We start from the raw sequence: 19,344 nt of genomic DNA, 5'->3' as shown, positions 1-19,344 counted from the left end.
ATATAAGGGAGGCCAGTTAGACATCTCCAAGAGGCCAGTTAGACATTTCTCAGCTTCTATGCTGGATTGTGTCTCCCTGTTGCAACTTGTATTAAACTCAATTGATTTATGATTGACTGTATCTATGACTGCTCTTCTCTTTTGTTCACCTGGAAATTCCTATTACAATCATCATCATCATCATCATGTGGCTGCTCAGTGAAACAACCTGTCCTGACTTGTCATAGACACTTGCTAAGAAACTTTAATGAGCAAGCCTTCCTTCATGACCTGGCCTCTGTAAATTGGAATAGAATCAGCTTGATCCTCTCTGTTGAAAACACTTGGACCTTATTTTTTTATATTTTCAGTGATATTGTTAACAAACATGCCCCCATAAAGAAAATGAGAATTAAAAACCGTTTCAGCCCCTGGTTCGACCATGATCTTGCAGAGTTACTCCACCTCAAGAATTGCATTTAGCTAAATGCTCGGCACACGCATACCCAGGCTGACTGGCTCTTGTTCAGGCAAATGAGTGCACTCAGGCTATCCGGAAGGCTAAAGTTAGTTACTTTAAGGGGCAGTTCTCTCTCTGTGGGTCTAACCCCAACGAGTTTTGGAAAACGGTTAAAGTCCTGGAGAATAAACACTCCTCTTCACAGCTGCCCATGTCCCTTAAAGTTGATGATGTGGTTGTTACTGACATGAAGCACATTGCTGAGCTTTTTAAATCACCACTTCATTAAGTCAGGATTCCTATTTGACTCAGCCATGCCTCCTTGCCCGTCCAACATTTCCTCATCTCACACCCCTTCTAATGTGACTAGCCCCGATGCTCCTCCCTCTTTTTCCCCTGCCCCACTACAAAGTTTCTCCCTGCAGGCGGTCACTGAGTTCGAGATGCAAAAGGACTTCCTTAAACTTGACCCCCAAAAAACATCTGGGTCAGATGGTTTAGACCCTTTCTTCTTTAATGTTGCTGCCCCTATAATCGCCACGCCTATCTCTGACTTTTTAACCTTTCTCTCCTCTCTGGGGAGGTTCCCATTGCTTGGAAGGCAGCCACGGTTCGTCCTTTATTTAAAGGGGAGATCAAGCTGATCCTGACTGTTATTGGCCTATTTCTATTTTGCCCTGTTTATCAAAAGTGTTGGAAAAACTTGTCATAATCAACTGACTGACTTTCTTGATGTCTATAGTATTCTCTCTGGTATGCAATCTGGTTTCCGCTCAGGTTATGGACGTATCACTGCAACCTTAAAGGTCCTCAATGATGTCACCATTGCCATTGATTCTAAGCAATGTTGTGCTGCTATTTTTATTGACTTGGCCAAAGCTTTTGATACGGTAGATCATTCCATTATTTTGGGCCGGCTAAGGAGTATTGGTGTCTCTGAGGGGTCCTTGGCCTGGTTTGCTAATTACCTCTCTCTAAGAGTGCAGTGTATAAAGTCAGAACATCTGCTGTCTCAGCCACTGCCTGTCACCAAGGGTGTACCCCAAGTCTTGATCCTAGGCCCCACGCTCTTCTCGATTTATATCAACATAATAGCTCAGGCAGTAGGATGCTCTCTCCTCCATTTATATGCAGATTATACAGTCTTAGACTTGGTTTCCTCTATCGTAATCGCTCCTCTTTCACCCCAGCTGCCAAACTAACCCTGATTCAGATGACCAGCCTACCCATGCTAGATTACGGAGACTTAATTTATAGATTGGCAGGTAAGGGTGCACTCGAGCGGATAGATGTTCTTTACCATTCGGCCATCAGATTTGTCACCAATGCTCCTTATAGGACACATCACTGCACTCTATACTCTTCTGTAAACTGGTCATCTCTGTATACCTGTCGCAAGACCCACTGGTTGATGCTTATTTATAAAACCCTCTTAGGCCTCACTCCCCCTATAAGAGATATCTACTGCAGCCCTCATCCTCCAGACACAACACCCGTTCTGCCAGTCACATCCTGTTAAAAGTGTCACGACTCCTACCGTAGGTGGCTCCTCTTCCTGTTCGTGTGGCGCTCGGCGGTCGTAGTCACCGGTCTACTAGCTGCCACCGATCCCTTTTCCTTTTCTGTTGGTTTTGTCTTATTAGTTACACCTGTTTCTTGTTTAGTTTTTTTGTTGGGCTATTTAAGCCGGTAGGCCCACCTGCTCTTTGTGCGGGCTTATTTTTCCCACTGTGTTGATGTGTGGTAGTGCGTGTCGTTTTGGGGTTTTCCTCCGGACTTGTTAGGTCCTGGTTTTGGGCTATCGTGTATGTGCGCCCGGTATCTTGGCGTGTACGATTTTCCCTGTGCGTAAAATAAAGCACTATTCTGTACCTTCTGACTCCGCACCCACTACGCCCAAGTGCGTTACAAAAGGTCCCCAAAGCACACACATCCCTGGGTCGCTCATCTTTTCAGTTCGCTGCAGCTAGCGACTGGAAAGAGCGCAACAAACACTCAAACTGGACAGTTGTGGCTGCTTTGTGTGACCTATTGTTGTCTCTACCTGTCATGGGTTACTAGGAGTGGTGGGTAGGAGTCAGGCGCAGAGAGCAGAGGGTTCAGTGATTTGTAGATTTATTTCTCCGGCACAAAACGGTCACGCCAAATACAGGGCGCATAAACACTGACCAGCCCAAACACAGGGCAAAAGATCCGGAGAACAATGAAAACACATCCACAACCTACAGAGAACACAAATAATCCAGCACAAACCTAAGCGGGCCTAACAGGCTTAAATAGACCAAAAATCAAGAGACACAAAAGGAACAGGTGCAACTAATAAGACTAAACTAACAGAAAAGGAAAAAGGGATCGGTGGCGGCTAGTAGACCGGCGGCTAGTCGCCGAGCACCGCCTGAACAGGCAGGGGAGCCACCTTCGGTGGGAGTCGTGACACTACCTTCTTGCCCTTTGTGCTGTTGTCTGTGCCCAATAATGTTTGTACCGTGTTGTACTGCTGCCATGTTGTGTTGCTACCATGTTGTTTTCATGTTGTGTTGTTACCATGCTGTGTTGTCATGTGTTGCTGCCATGCTATGTTATCTTAGGCCTCTCTTTATGTAGTGTTGTGTTGTCTCTCTTGTCTTGATGTGTGTTTTGTCCTATGCCACCGTCCCCGCAGGAGTCCTTTTGCCTTTTGGTAGGCCGTCATTGTAAATAAGACTACGTTCTTAACTGACTTGCCTAGTTAAATAAAGGTTAAGTAAAAAAAAATAATAATAATAATAAAAATGTGCAATAGACTTATATAAAAATATAACCAAGGCCAACCCTGCTAAAAAAAACAGCAGAAATGAGCCATATTTTTTGAACAGCTGCCACAGTAGTGCCTTTATTCTCGAAATGTTGGTGATGTAACAAGAGAGAGAGCGCCTCCGACAATTCCCTTTGAAATGACTCACTGTAAAACAAGAAAAACAGTGCAGCGAATTTACCAGACAGTTTTATTGATTAGCATTCAGGATAATGTGTTTCCAAGTCTGTGTTTATAGGTTTTGACAACTATTGGGAATAAACATCTAGAGAACAATGTGGAGGCGTAAATGATCACTTAGCAACAGCTATGGAGGAGAAAGTAGAGCTCTCTGAATGTTCAGACACAAACCGCATTGGTCGGATGCTGGTCAAGCTGGTCTGACCAGCATGGTCTAGCTGGTTAGGATGGCCGACTAGCTGGTCAAGCTGGTGATGCCGGTGACCAGGTTATGCTGGTATGCTGGTTTAGTTTAGTTTATTAAGATCCCCATCAGCTATCGCCAGTGATTCATTTGAGCCGTGGCACCTCTCAGTTTGGTACTCTTTCATTCCTGAACCCATACATCTTGTGGCATGAACAATCCTTTTCACTGTTTGCAATGTAAAACTCCTAATAAAATCAATCATAGTAATTCCATTTTTATTCCTCTGTCATTGTCATGCCCCTTAAAAAACCTAATGTGAAAACATGCCTGATATTCTAAGAATGTTGTGCCATCCCAGGTTTATGGTTTGCGCAACATTGTTGCTTATATAGACCAACCATTGCTGTGGTGAGAGAGAGAAGCACACCGGTATCTCTCACAGAACTAAAATGAGATTAACTTTCTATGATCTCTCTCCCTCTCTGTGCTGTTATAGACATGAGCCGGCAACTCGCATCTCTCCAACATTGCACAGAGGATCAATGGCTAATTTAAAAAAAAATAGCTTAGCTGTGGATTGTGTGTAGCCAAATCACAAGGTATGCCTAAAGTCGGGAACGTGTGGCAAATCTGTCAGTGAACAGCATGCAGCTGTAACGGATGTGAAGCACTTGCTCTGAGACCTTGAAGTAGCGGCTTTTTAATTTAAAAAAAATATTTTTTAATTTTTACCGCTTTTTCTCCCCAATTTTGTGGTATCCAATTGTTGTAGTAGCTACTATCTTGTCTCATCGCTACAACTCCCATACGGGCTCGGGAGAGACGAAGGTTGAAAGTCATGCGTCCTCCGATACACAACCCAGCCAGCCGTACTGCTTCTTAACACAGCGCGCATCCAACCCGGAAGCCAGCCGCACCAATGTGCTGCACCTGGCAACCTTGGTTAGCGCGCACTGCGCCCGGCCCGCCACAGGAGTCGCTGGTGCGCGATGAGACAAGGACATCCCTACCGACCAAGCCCTCCCTAACAGACCTCCCGGTCGCGGTCGGTTACGACAGAGCCTGGGCGCGAACCCAGGGACTCTGATGGCACAGCTGGCGCTGCAGTACAGCGCCCTTAACCACTGCGCCACCCGGGAGGCCTGGGCCGCGGTTTTTGTGGAGCGATGGGTAACGATGCTTCGTGGGTGACTGTTGTTGGAAAACACAGGTTGGAAAGCAAATGGATCCTGCTGAAAATAAAATATGAATTTGTCTGTATGTTACCAAGTTACCAACTTCCAAATAGGCCGCTGAGTGAGCTGCACATCATTGGGTGAGTCAGTGAAACAGGAAAAGTTTTTTAGGACTATAATTTCCTTCTCATATTGTACATATTCTTGGCCTTCCTATGCTGTTTTTATTGATCTCAGATTCTCAGTTTGTCAGTGTCAAAGTAGCCTGTCATTTGTGAGGTATTATTTTAGGGCTCCTGAGTGGCGCAGAGGTCAAGGCAGCACATCTCAGTGCTAGAGGTGTCACTACAGACCCTGGTTTGATTCCAGACTGTATCACAACCGGCAGTGATTGGGAGTCCAATAGGGTGGGGCACAATTGGCCCAGTGTCGTCTGGGTTAGGGTTTGCCCGGGGTAGGCCGTCATTGTAAATAAGAATTTGTTCTTAACTTGCCTAGTTAAATAATGGTTCAATAAAAAACACTTAAAAAGATTCTGTGAAAGTCTCCAGTCATCTACAATGATGGAGAATTAGCATGAAATCCATTTATAAAAGGCCAAATTTTCCAGGACTCTAGGCTACAACAAATGTACTCCATGTTGTGCAACTTCTGCAACCAGCCCCACCACTGCTCTAATGCCAGTACTCAAAAGCGATGATAATGCATGCAATGCTTTATTATAAAAGTGTGATTTTTTTATGCTGTTCCGGTACCTCATTGTCACCCACCCCTCAGGCTCACTTTTACATACACGTTCACATGCACACCAATATCCCGTTTTTCTAAATCTAAACTTGCTTTTGCCTGAGTAACCTCTGGTGGCAGAGCATTGCACTATACATAATTGAGTGACGCATTAAATCTGTTTTTGGATTGGGTACCGTGAAGAAACCCAAAAAACAAACAACAACAAAAACAAAACAAGAAGAAACCAATAGTGGCGTCTGGTGGGTTTATATGTCTATTTGCAGTGTATGCAAATAAATTATACAAGTGGTTAAAATAACCCTTACCGAACCCTAACCCTTAAAATGTCAACTTCAATGGGGTAGAGTCCCGGATAGACGCCCCAAGTATCCCGCATAGCAAGGCCCACAGTCATAAACCAGGCCTATTTCGAAAATGTATCTATTCAAATTAGATTTTAAACCAAACCCTAACCACACTGCTAACTTTAACTTAATTAAGGTAAAAACCTATATTGTTTGTTTTCATGAATTTTTACGATATACACAATTTCGAATTTCTGTCGATTGCAACATTTCCCTTCCCAGTTTTATTGATTTATTTTCAGTGTATGACGGGTTCATCATGTGACCGCCCATCTCAGTCATATGACCGCGGTGTTTAGGGTTTCATTGAGTGTGGCTGTTGCGGCCTGCGCTACTAAGGAAGTTAGACGTTACTTTTTGACGAAAATGTGTCAGTTTGTAACTTTCACGAGGTTGGAGCAATAAAATGTTCGACTTACTTAAGACGTTTCGAATCTAGGTTCACGGGATTCTCGTCTCTGGTTTTAGAAACTCTGTGGTTCTACAGTGTAGCAATTGTTTTGCCTTCATTCCACAGTATCACAACTTTCTTTGTCAAAGAGCCGAGAGAATACGGAACTGAGTTACCAGCATGGTTGCAACGGCTGGTTTGATGGGGCTACAAAGCCGACTCGCAGTGCTTTTCTCGGTTGTGCTATCTCCGTGTCTATGCACCGCTCTTGTCCAGGTAAGAAACTTGACCGGTTTTTCAGTCATGGGTTGTCTTCCTGTTTTAACTATGAATGTATTTTACAGTCTGCATAATTCTGCACAGCTTTGCGAGATGTACATATGTTGTAGATTGTAAACTGCAAGAAAGCATAGCAGTATAATGATTTTGGGTACAATGAAGTTATGGCCAAATAGCTGTTATCTCTGTGACTAACAGTTCAATAGACTTGCTGTAAGTTTGCATTCACAGGCCGTTGCAAAGCTAAGCGACCAAAACAGATCATAACCTCCTGCACTTCAAAATGTAGTCATCCGTCCTATGTCTTCAGAGTATAATATAATAGCACATACGTTCACTTGCTGAATTGGTGGCATATGTGAACAAGAATAACACGTGTTATCATGAGTGTTGTGTGATTGTTTTCATAAGATTGTAAAAAATCACTTTTAAAAACATGGCTAGTTCGATCCACCATAATTCCATCATTGATTTAGCTGATACTCCGTAGGCTACTGGACCGTATAGCCTGGCTACTTTGACAACTCATTTAGACACGTTTCTGTCAATGTCTTACATCGATAGAATGAACGCATTAATTATCTAGTTATCTAATTATCTATTATCTAACACCTGTAAAGTTGTCTGATTCGTTTAGGGACCGGAGAGAACGCAATAACTCTAAAATAGTCAACATTGGTCCTGTGCAAAATGCCCAAATGTCATCAATTTAAAAAAATGTAACTAGGTAAGTCCGTTAAGAACACATTCTTATTTACAATGACGGCCTACCGGGGATCAGTGGGGTAACTGCCTTGTTCAGGGCAGAACGACAGTTTTTACCTTGTCAGCATGGGGATTCGAAACAGCAATCTTTAGGTTACTGGCCCTAGACTACCTGCCGCCCCAATTGAAAAGCTGAGAAAACGATGAAACACATTTCTGATAATACTTCAGTTCTTCTTGGGTGCATATTTTATGTGGTTGAATAACTGTCTGCTTGCATAAATCATTTTCACTATTTATTAGTTATAGACCTACAGACTGTCCATATTTCAGTTACTATTACATTTAACTTAAATTAGGAATATTCTGTTTATTCATGAATACAGGGATATTTGTAAATGGGATATCAAAGGTACATGTAAACAGTGTCTCCCTAATAAGACCTTAGGTAGGATATGAGCTACAATCCAGAATACTGTGTGCGTGTAAATGTTGTTACTGTCAAATGCTTTCTTTTTACAATTGTCACTTTCAGCCATTCTTGTTGGCTAAAATCCAAGCTTCTTCCAAGATGGAACTCGGAGGATTGCTTTCTGCACACTCAGTTTTACCTGGCCTAACCTGGCAAGTGGCTGCTTATGCCAAGCAATGAGCCAAATTGAGATTCTCTCTTTCTTTCTCCCAGATTAAACCCCTGGTTTATGATGAGCAGTTGCTGTGGGTGAGTGGCGGGGCAGGGGAGGTGGGCACCTACCGGATCCCACTGCTCTCCTTTACCCCCAAGGGCAGTCTGCTGGCCTTCGCTGAGGCCCGGAAGAACTCTGCCAATGATGTGGGGGCCAAGTTCCTTGCCATGCGACGCTCCACAGACCGAGGTAGGCAGGCCATCAGGGCGAGCAGACAGACGAATGGACAAATGTTTGCAGTTTTTAATATGATATCTGATGATCAATGGGGGTCCCCCTTGGTCGGTAATTCGGCCATGATAGCTGGCCGCTAGACTAATTTAACAATCTAAAACATTTGAGCTGACATGGGTTAATTGAGTGACTGACATGACAAGAGAAACTGCTGATGCACAACCGCATTTTGAACTTGTACCTTGTGTATTCTAACTCTCAACAGTAAGTAAGGAATTGATCATGCCGTCTGTTGCCCATCCCTGGTGTAATAAGTGATTCCTCACGAAACCCAGACAAAAAACAATACTCATGTTTTCACAAAGGAGTTCCCAAACATCCTGAGCATTGTTGGTTGCTTTTCCTTCACTCTGCAGTCCAACTCTTCCCAAACCATCTCAACTGGGTTGAGGTCAGGTGATTGTGGAAGCCAGGTCATCTGCTGCAGCACTCCATCACTCTCCTTCTTGGTCAAATAGCCCTTACACACCCTGGAGATGTGTTGGGTCATTGTCCTGTTGAAAAACAAATGATAGTCCCAATAAGCGCAAACCAGATGGGTTGACGTATCGCTGCAGAATTCTGCTTGTTAAGTGTGCCTTGGATTCAAAATAAATCACTGACAGCGTCACCAGCCAAGCACCATCACACCTCCTCCATGCTTCACGGTGGGAACCAACACATGCAGAGGTCATCCGTTCACCTACTCTGTGTCTCAGACATGGTGGTTGGAACCAAAAATCTCTGATTTGCACTCATCAGACCAAAGGACAGATTTCCACCAGGCAAATGTCCATTGCTCATGTTTCTATTTATTCATTTTAACCTTTTATTTAACTAGGCAAGTCGGTTAAGAACAAATTCTTATTTACAATGATGGCCTAGGAACAGTGGGTTAACTGCCTTGTTCAGGAGCAGAATGACAGATTTTTACCTTGTCAGACCAAGAAGGAGAGTGATGGAGTGCTGCGTCAGATGACCTGGCCTCCACAATCACCTGACTTCAACTCAGTTGAGATGGTTTGGTATGAGTTGGACCACAGAGTAAAGGAAAAGCAGCCAACAACTGTTCAGCAAATGTGGGAACTCCTGGTGACATCACCAGGCAGGCTAAAATTCAATCCCACCAAAAAAGGCTGAAATTACAGGGGGGGGGGGTTATTACAATGTGCCATTGGAACACAGGAGTGATGAGTGCTGATAATGGGCCTCTGTACACAAATGTAGATAATCCAGCTACAATAGTAATTTACAACATTAACTATCTACACTGTATTTCTGATCAATTTGATGTTCTTTTAAAATGGACAAATGTGCTTTCCTTTCAAAAACAAGGACATTTAAGTGACCCCAAACTTTTGAACGGTAGTGTACGTGTGTTGGAGTATCAATGTGTGCAATGTGTAGGGCCCTGTGAGTGTGCATAGAGACAGTGTAAAGATAAGAATAAAATATTTCGTTTAAACAGCTCTTACACAAAAAGGGCTTGATCATGTTCGTAATTTCACAGTATTATTCCTACTGTTCCTATTGTTTAAATATATTATATATAACACAGAAAATTAAAGTTTTTTTTTTTATTTTTATTTTTTTTACTGCAATGGGGCTTTAACACCCGTCTGAGAGGCTTGTAGGAAGTCCAAACAAAATGCAGTCCCTTTGCCAGCTGATACAGAATCACGCAATATTCAAAGAATGTCATCAATACAACAGTGACTAATCAGTGTCCTTGTACCACCTGTCTGATATCAATCACTACCAACAGATATGAGAATAATCCAATGGGACACTGGAAATTGTTTATTACAGACACTCCAAATATGCTAAACATTGTTCACTCTAAATTTAAATTTGAACTTTAGTCATCTTAAATATTCCCGTTACAGATGGACAGGACAGAAACTTCACACTCGCATTTGAATCGACTTTGCTTTGTTTTGGCTCATCTTCACTCCAGTGCATTCGGAAAGTATTCACACCTCTTTCCCACATTTTGTTACGCTACAGCCTTATTATAAAATTGTTTAATCAAAGGGAAAACATGTTTTTAGAACTTTTTGCAAGTGATACCTTATTTACATAAGTATTCAGACCCTTTGCTATGAGACTTGAAATTGAGCTCAGGTGCGTCTTGTTTCTATTGATCATCCTTGATGTTTTTACAACTTGGGAAATTCAATTGATTGGACATGATTTGGAAAGGCAAACACCTGTGCCACAGTTGGCAGTGCATGTCAGAGCAAAAACCAAGCCATGAGGTCTAAGGAATAGAACTCCGAGACAGGATTGTCAAGGCACATGTTTTGGTACCCTTTACCAGATCTGTCTGCAGCATTGAAGGTCCCCAAGAACACTGTGCCCTCCATTTTTAAATGGAATAAGTTTGGAGCCACCAAGACTCTTCTTAGAGCTGGTTTCCTGGCCAAACAGAGCAATTGGGGGAGAAGGGCCTTGGTCTAGGAGGTGACCAAGAACCCGATGGTCACTCTGACAGAGCTCAAGAGTTCCTCTTTGGAGATGGGAGAACCATCCAGAAGGGCAACCTTCTCTGCAGCTATCCACCAATCAGGCCTTTATGGTAGAGTGGCCAGACGGAAGCCACTCCCCAGTAAAAGGCACATGACAGCCCGCTTGGAGATTGCCAAAGGGCACCTAAAGGACTCTCAGACCACGAGAAACAAGATTCTCTTGTCTGATGAAACCAAGATTGAACTCTTTGGCCTGAATGCCAGGCGACACTCCTGGAGGAAACCTGGCACCATCCCTACGATGAAGCATCATGCCGTGAGGATATTTTTCAGCGGCAGGGACTGAGACCAGTCAAGATCGAGGGAAAGATGAACGGAGCAAAGTACAGGGACATCCTTGATGAAATCCTGCTCCAGAGTGCTCAGGACCTCAGGCTGGGGTGAAGGTTCATCTTCCAACATGACAGACAATGACCCTAAGCGCACACAGCCAAGACAACGCAGGAGTGGCTTCGGGACAAGACTCTGAATATTCTTGAGTGGCCCAGCCAGAGCCCGGACTTGAATGCGATCGAACATCTCTGGAGAGACCTGAAAATAGATGTGCAGTGACGCTCCCCATCCAACCTGACAGAGCTTGAGAGGATCTGCAGCGAAGAATGGGAGAAACTCCCCGAATACAGGTGTGTCAAGCTTGTTGTGTCATACCCAAGAAGACTCTAGGCTTGATGATGGAAACAAACTATTTCATTCATTTTAGAATAAGCCTGTAACGTAACAAAATGTGGGAAAGGGGAGTGGTCTGAATACTTTCCGAATGCACTGTATTTTACAGCACTTACGACGAATACTTTCCTCCTCCGCTCTCCTTCTATACTTCCCCTCCACACTAGGTGCCACGTGGTCTCCCACCTCCTTCATATTGGATGATGGCTACTTGGTTGACGGGCTGAACCTGGGTTCTGTGGTGGTGGATGAGGAGACTGGCTCTGTGCTGCTGATCTACTCGATGTGCTTCCACCAGTACCAGTGTGACCCTGCCAGTATTATGTTGGTGGAGAGCATGGATGACGGTCTCAGCTGGAGCCCACCAAGGAACCTCTCGGTCCAGCTAGGGGTTAAGAACTTTGCCCCCGGGCCTGGCTTTGGCATTCAGGTGGGTCACCACCGTCCATGGCTTTGATACTTCTCTTCATCTCCCCTTATATCTCTCTCTCTCTCAATGTATCTAATTGGGTGAAAGTAGATTTAAATTTCATCCCAGTACGGGGACCTCCTGTGTGTGCATGTGCTTTTTACAATCTTTTTTTTATGAGCCTAATCATCCAATGACATATAGAATCCCTATTCATTTAATAGGATCTCTATGGGCCTAATAGTAAAGATTTGTCGTTTTCACTTTTAAAATGTACGTGCCTACCTTTTTTCAATGTGGCATAAACACAACCAGTTTTCATCTGATTGTCAAACAATTACTTCAATGGCTCATGAAGACTACCTGCGCACGTTACTCAGGGACGGCTAAATGATTGGGTGCGGGGGGAAAAAAAATGTTTACGCCTCAATGGTCAGGTCCTTAAGCGCGCAATCCCATTCTCTCAAGATGCTGAAAAAATTTATCATATTTTTCCACTCCTGTTCCCTAGACCAAATTTTTATTCTATTTTGGACTATCATTTTACTGTGAGGAACACTGAATTGTGCAGGAGCTAACATTTTATAATAGGCTTACAGACCGTTTCCAGACTTCAGTTACTATTCCAACCATTAGGCTACTCCGATAACAATTGGAATAGTTCTGGCATCCATACAGTGCCATTTGATAAATGCAAAGAGACATCACTTACAGAAATCCAATAAGTGTTATGTCATTCATTAGGCCTGCACAAGTCTCGATCTCGGCCACTAATCTCTGCCTTCGAGAAATGTTTGTTATTGTTGAACCACACAGCATTTTGGAGCGTATTGGTTAAATCTTTAGACTCGAACCACCCAAGCTGTTCTCTCTGCTTCCGCATGGCAAGCGGTACCGGTACATCAAGTGTTACACCAACAGCCTCCAGAACAGCTCCTTGCCATAAGACTGCTGAATAGCTAACTAAAGAAATAACAAAATGGCTAAATAGAGTATCTGAGTTGACCTTTGTATTTTATTCTTATCTTTACACTGTCTCTATGCACACTCACAGGGCCCCCTACACATTGCGCACATTGATACTCCAACACACGTACACTACCGTTCAAAAGTTTGGGGTCACTTAAATGTCCTTGTTTTTGAAAGGAAAGCACATTTGTCCATTTTAAAAGAACATCAAATTGATCAGAAATACAGTGTAGATATTGTTAATGTTGTAAATGACTATTGTAGCTGGATTATCTACATATGTACATATGTTAGTCAGCACTCATCACTCCTGTGTTTCAATGGCACATTGTGTTAGCTAATCGTTATCATTTTAACTGGCTAATTGATCATTAGAAAACCCTTTTGCGATCATGTTGACACAGCGGAAACGGTCTTTCTTTAGACTAGTTGAGTATCTGGAGCATCAGTGTAACAGTATAACGTTAGACCGTCCCCTTGCCCATACCCGGGCGCGAACCAGGGACCCTCTGCACACATCAACAACAGTCACCCACGAAGCATCGTTACCCATCGCTCCACAAAAGCCGCGGCCCTTGCAGAGCAAGGGGAACCACTACTTCAAGGTCTCAGAGCAAGTGATGTCACCGATTGAAACGCTACATCCGTTACGTCAGCATTTGTTGGTCCGATTACAGGCTCAATTAAATGTTTATTTATTGTTATTCTTGTTCTGAGAAATGAAGGCTATTCCATGTGAGAAATTGCCAAGAAACTGAAGATCTTGTACAATGCTGTGTACTACTCCCTTCACAGAACAGCGCAAACTGGCTCTAACCAGAATAGATAGTGGGAGGCCCTGGTGCACAACTGAGCAAGAGTACCAGTACATTAGTGTCTAGTTTGAGAAACCGATGCCTCACAAATCTTCAACTGACAGCTTCATTAAATAGTACCCGCAAAACACCAGTCTCAAGTTGAAGTCTCAACTTCAACAATGAGGAGGCGAATCCGGGATGCTGGCCTTCTAGGCAGAGTTGCAAAGAAAAGGCCATATTTCGGACTGGCTATTAAAAATATTAAGATGGGCAAAAGAACAGACACTGGAAAGAGGGGCTCTGCCTAGAAGGCCAGAATCCTGGAGTCGCCTCTTCACTGTTGACGTTGAGACTGGTGTTTTGCGGGTACAATTTAATGACGCTGCCTGTTGAGGACTTGAGGCGTGTGTTTCTTAAACTAGACACTCTAATGTCTTCTTGTCTTCTTGTTCAGTTGTACACTGGGCCCTCCCACTCTTTATATTCTGGTTAGTCAGTTGGCTCTGTTCTGTGAAGGGAGTAGTACACAGCATTGTACAAGATCTTCAGTTTCTTGGCAATTTCTCAATTTTTCTGTTATTGATTACTGGATTGTTGTGGTTAGAGCTCAGTACCAGACGGTTCTGTCTTTTACCCCTGCATATCATTTAATTCATATAATTCCCCCTGCTTTATTTGTTTGTCATATCTACCCATATGAGGGGAGCTCCTTATTTCCTTCCTCGTGATACCATTGCTGACGTAGCCTACTTTTGTGTTGTCAGTAAGTTTGAGTCATGTCTCCCGTGATGAGCTACTCTCTTTTTCAATACCTCTGCAGTTCTTAGTTGTTGTTAACCTGCCTGTGTATTTGGACACACCAGTATTTAGCTAGTCATTCTGGATGTTCTTTCCTTTATGAGCCCAATTTCTATCGTTCCTAACCCTTATATTGTGTGTAATAAATCTTAGGGTCAATGCACCGAGGTCAGTTGTTTCGATTGAACTGTTGTGCTTTGATAGAGTACACTATTTTTGACTGTCTTTCCATGTCCTCTCTTGCAGAAGCACTACCCTCCTGCCAAGGGGCGCCTGGTGGTGTGTGGACATGGCACACTGGAGGGTGACGGGGTCTTCTGTATTCTGAGTGACGATCACGGGCGAAACTGGAAGAATGGTGCCGCACTGAAGAGTATCCCCTACAACCAGCCCAAACAAGCCCTGGACTTCAACCCAGACGAGTGCCAGGTAAAGCTAACCAGGGAGGGAATAGGTAGGAAGGACTGGAAACAATGCCACACAGTACAATACCCTTATAGTTATTAGGCAACCCTTGAGTTTTACTAGTCTGTAGTTTTACTAGTCTGCTAGTAGTTTTATAGTCCGATGCTTTTGTTCAAAAGTGATGTATACTGATTACAATGCAGTTCCTCTACTTTTTTTGTATCAGAGATTGGAAAGATACAGTAGCTAATCCTTGTAGGACCACTTAAATTGATTCATTTGACTAACAACTATTAGTATCCCGTGATAAGTGCTTGAGAAACAGGCTTTCTGTTAAAAGCCAATAATCAGGCTGACTTCAGTTCCTCAATCAAACTCCCCTCTGCCTCTTTCCCCCCTTTGTAGCCTGTAGAGATGGAGGACGGTAGCATCGTCATCAACGTGCGCAACCAGAACAACTACCACTGCCGCTGCCGCATGGTGGTGCGCAGCCTGGACGGGGGTGAGACTCTACCTGTGGAGCAGCTGGTGTTTGACCCCATCCTGATAGACCCAACGGTAGCAGCAGGGGCGCTGCAGAAGGAGGGCGTGATGTACTTCACCAACCCAGCTGACAGTACCCACAGTAAGGACTATGGGAAAGGGGTGTGGATTGGGGCCCTCTGGTAGACCGAGTGGGTTGGACAGGGGGTTAGTGTTGAGTTCAAAATAAAAAAAGTAATTTTATTTTTTTTGTCTTTTCACCCTCGACCTTTCTGTCCCTCTCGCTTTTTGTCTCTCCTCTCTTTGTGCCAGGGATCAATCTAACCCTGCGCTGGTCTCTGACCAATGGCACATCGTGGGAGAAGAACACTGTGCAGATCTGGGCGGGCCCAAGTGGCTACTCCTGCATGACGTCACTTACGAGCGGCAGCGCAGAGGACAGGAAGTTCATCTTTGTCATCTACGAGAAAGGCCACAAAGACTATGATGAGACCATCTCCTTCGCCAAGATCCACCTCTACGGTGGATGGTAGTAGAATAAGGCTGGGGTGGGGGACTAGGTAGAGTCTGCCTCTAACCACTGGTCCAAGGTCTGTGTTCTTAGTGTCTTGGTGTGCTGAACTAGCATCAGTTTAGCCTTTTTTTTTAGATCATAATGAATTAGATTATATAGATATAGATCCTAGATCAGCATTTTTACTCAGATACTTTTTGAATACAGGCCCAGATATTTTTATCCTCTTAAGTGGTTATGGTTAGGTTGGATTTTTATCCAAGATCTGTGGTTAGGAGCAGGTTCTACCTCCAGCCGGGGAGGGAAAAGGAAGAGGATGTTGAAGATTCTCTCAGGACGGAGGACTCATGGGACTTTGCAGCACCACTTTGTTTTGATTGGTGGAGGGAGACATACAAACTACTCCTGTTTTTATTGTACCAATAATGACAGTTGTGTGCCACTTTATCCTAAGGTGGGCTTTTAAATATATCAGGGTTGGTTTCATTAGGGCACACATTAGGGCAAAAACATTCTGCAACAGGAAATGGGAAGTTCAGCTAGTCCCTCCCTGTTTTAGTCTGTTTTCCTCCATTTGGTGCCTAATATACATGTTATTAGTATGGTCCAAGCACAGGTGTCCTGTCCTTTACTGAAGATATGATAGTCTGTAATGATTGGTGGGATGTTGGTGTAGCTACGCTTCCTTTCTGTTGAGGCTCCTATAGCTGAGAGGGGGGGGGGGGAAGAGTTTGCCCCCCCCCCGGTCCACACACACACACACACATCACAAAATAAAAGAGATGGGTGGAAGGCAAATATTTAGAGGGTTATGTGTCACCAAGCCATAAAAATATTGGGAAAGACTTGCAACTGCTATTTCCATATGGCAAAAAAAGGTAAAAATACAGCTTTAGACATTTTAATGCCTAGTAAATGCAGCTCCCAGCCCTCTGCCTCCCAGTCCATAACAGAATGGTTGCACTTTAACAATGTCAAGGAATTTTTTACGGTTTCCTTTTTTTGAAGGATGGTTCTTGCCAACTTTTGACGTGAGAGATGTTTGTATGATGAGACCGTTTTATGTGAGTGAATTGACTCGTAAAATTATTGACTCAATAGGACATGTATAGTTTGAATACCATCAACTTGATGTTGTTTTTACGAGGCATGGCGTCAGGGATCTGTCATTTCATTCACCCATTTTGTGCTATAAGTTGAAAGTATAATAATCAACTGTGATTGTGTCACAAATACTTCAACTCAGTGTTGCTGTAGCAGATTTGATCAGTCTCATCTAGCTAGCGCACTCCACAGCAGATGTAGTTGTTTTCCTCAGTTCACCTTCCTGAACCCTTCTGTGAAGCTGACATACTGATATGAAATAGATTCCTTGTTTAGTGGTAAGACACTGCATCTGGTTAATTGCACATAAGGATTTGATTGGTCATTTATTCGAAAGTGATTTTGGTTAGAAACTGTTGCCTTGTATTGAGGAATCTGGATGCATGTGAACTCATTGTGTCAAGTTGAATTGCCAATGTTATGGTCTTTTAAGTGCACTTGATTTTGTATTATATTTAGCATATATTCTTCTCTTACTGTAAGCTAATTCTCTATCTTACACCCTTTATTATCCTCCCTTTCCTGAAAGTGTGTACATTTAATAGAAGGGCTTCCTATGTTGATGACCTTTTAAGATTTGTGGTTTTAATATTTCAGGTAAGATTTTCTGATAGTGTTTAAAGGAGGTGTGATGCGTGTCTGAGTATTAATATAATATATATACGTTTAGATACTGTACAATTTGTGGAAAATATGTGAACTGAGCAGCAATTGAGCCACACTGTGTGGAAACATACTGTTAAAATTGTTCCAGATATTACAATTGTATTAAGCCTCTTGTAATGTTTTGGGATATCCCCTGGGTCTGTAGATTATGTAAAGTATCCTGTACTTCCCTGAAAAGTATGTGAAATATTATTTTTGTTAGCCACGCCCTGTTTCATGCTGTGTGGGTGAACATTAGATTCAAATGGAGATTTTGGAACAAAGAAATCGTACACAAATGTACACTGTAAGACAAAATGTAAGATGTGGCTGTAAGAGAAGGTTAGAAAAGAGAATAATGCAGATATCCTTAACTATTTTGTTTGTCACACTTATAGAAGTAATATAAATATTTTTCTTTATGATAGTGTTGCCAGAATCTTATAGTAGAATCACAGTGTCTTCTAAAATGTATTATGTGTTAGGCATTAAAGCCAAATTTATAATGGGGAGTGAACAAAATTCATAATTATTGAAGATACTAAATAAAACTAGCATTCATAGACATGAAACAAGTTCTTTGAAAATTAACCACAATGAACGGGAAATTATTTTCACCTTGAATGCATCGTATTTTCTGAAGTTGAATCGACAGATGGGAAGTGTATATAGAGCACAGAAAGTGGGTGGAAGAACGGGGATGTGAACCGCTCTCTCCGGGTGCGTATGTAGTCCTGGACGGCACTACCCAACCCAGACACAACCATGATTACATCAATCATTTACCACAAATCAGACATTAAAGAAACAGTAAAACACTGTAAATTACTCTTGCTTTCATATAGCCTTAGTACAAGTGGAATTAGTAGAAGATGATGGTTGAGTGTGGGAGTAATGAAATGGGAAGAAACAGACATTGTCAATTAATTTAGCATACATGCAAAACATTTTGCCTGAGGGATTATTGGAACACCGTAGGTCACAGTCATTGTCAACCCATTTCCCTGTTCTCTTGTTCATGGCTTCACAATTGTGAGATAGAGGAGGCTCGGGAGCTGAACCTGTACACAAAGATAGAGTTGTAGTAGTACTTAGTTGTGTGCCTAATGTCTGCCATATCACACTGGCCTCAAGTAACCCACATCAAACTGCATTCATATAGAGCGCATAGACCTTGCCTGGCTACCCAGACTCCTTGCTTTGGCCAAATGCTACGCCCACTTATGTTAGTTTCTTCTCCCAATGAGTCTGGCTCAGTAAATAGCAATATGGGGATGAGGTAGTTGGATGGGCAATTTACAGGTGCAATGATATGTAAGCTGCTCTGATAACTGATGCTTAAAGTTAGTGAGGGAGATATGAGTCTCCAGCTTCAGTAAATTTTTGCAATTCGTTCCAGTCATTGGCAGCAGAGAATTGTAAGGAAAGGCTACCAAAGTAGGGGTTGGCTTTAGGAGTGACCAATGAAAGGGGAGGGTCCGGGTGGGAATCCAGCCTCGGTGGCGGCCCCGGTGCGGGACGTCTCCCCACTCTGCTTGCGGATCCGCCAGCTTAGGTGGCGACTGGTGTGGGGATCATCGCCGGAAGCTCCGGACCATGGATCGTCACTGGAGGAACCGGCCGTGGATCGTTGCCGGAGGAACCGGCCGTGGATCGTTGCCGGAGGAACCGGCCGTGGATCGTTGCAGGAGGAACCGGACCGTGGATCGTTGCCGGAGGAACCGGACCGTGGATCGTTGCTGGATGCTCCGGACCGTGGATCGTTGCTGGATGCTCCGGACCGTGGATCGTCGCCGGAGGGACCGGACCGTGGATCGTTGCTAGATGCTCCGGACCGTAGATCGTTGCCGGATGCTCCAGACCGTGGATCGTCGCCAGAAGCT

At 43.5% G+C, this 19,344-nt stretch overlaps 1 protein-coding gene across 1 annotated transcript; it reads left to right on the top strand.

Annotated features, from left to right (window-relative positions):
* The first annotated feature begins 6,112 nt into the window (after positions 1-6,112).
* LOC110496100 (sialidase-1) lies at positions 6,113-18,036 on the top strand. The gene is made up of 6 exons (XM_021571795.3): positions 6,113-6,536; positions 7,930-8,119; positions 11,505-11,767; positions 14,557-14,739; positions 15,121-15,340; positions 15,511-18,036. The coding sequence occupies exons 1-6, from the start codon at positions 6,441-6,443 to the stop codon at positions 15,729-15,731; spliced, it is 1,173 nt and encodes a 390-aa protein (XP_021427470.2). The 5' UTR covers positions 6,113-6,440; the 3' UTR covers positions 15,732-18,036.
* The last annotated feature ends 1,308 nt before the right edge of the window (positions 18,037-19,344 follow it).

Source organism: Oncorhynchus mykiss, chromosome 18 (assembly GCF_057628025.1).
Source record: "Oncorhynchus mykiss isolate SJ-2025 chromosome 18, ASM5762802v1, whole genome shotgun sequence".
NCBI classification, from domain to species: Eukaryota; Metazoa; Chordata; class Actinopteri; order Salmoniformes; family Salmonidae; genus Oncorhynchus; species Oncorhynchus mykiss.
Note: the sequence above shows the minus strand (reverse complement) of the source record. Positions and strands in the feature narration are given on the sequence as shown.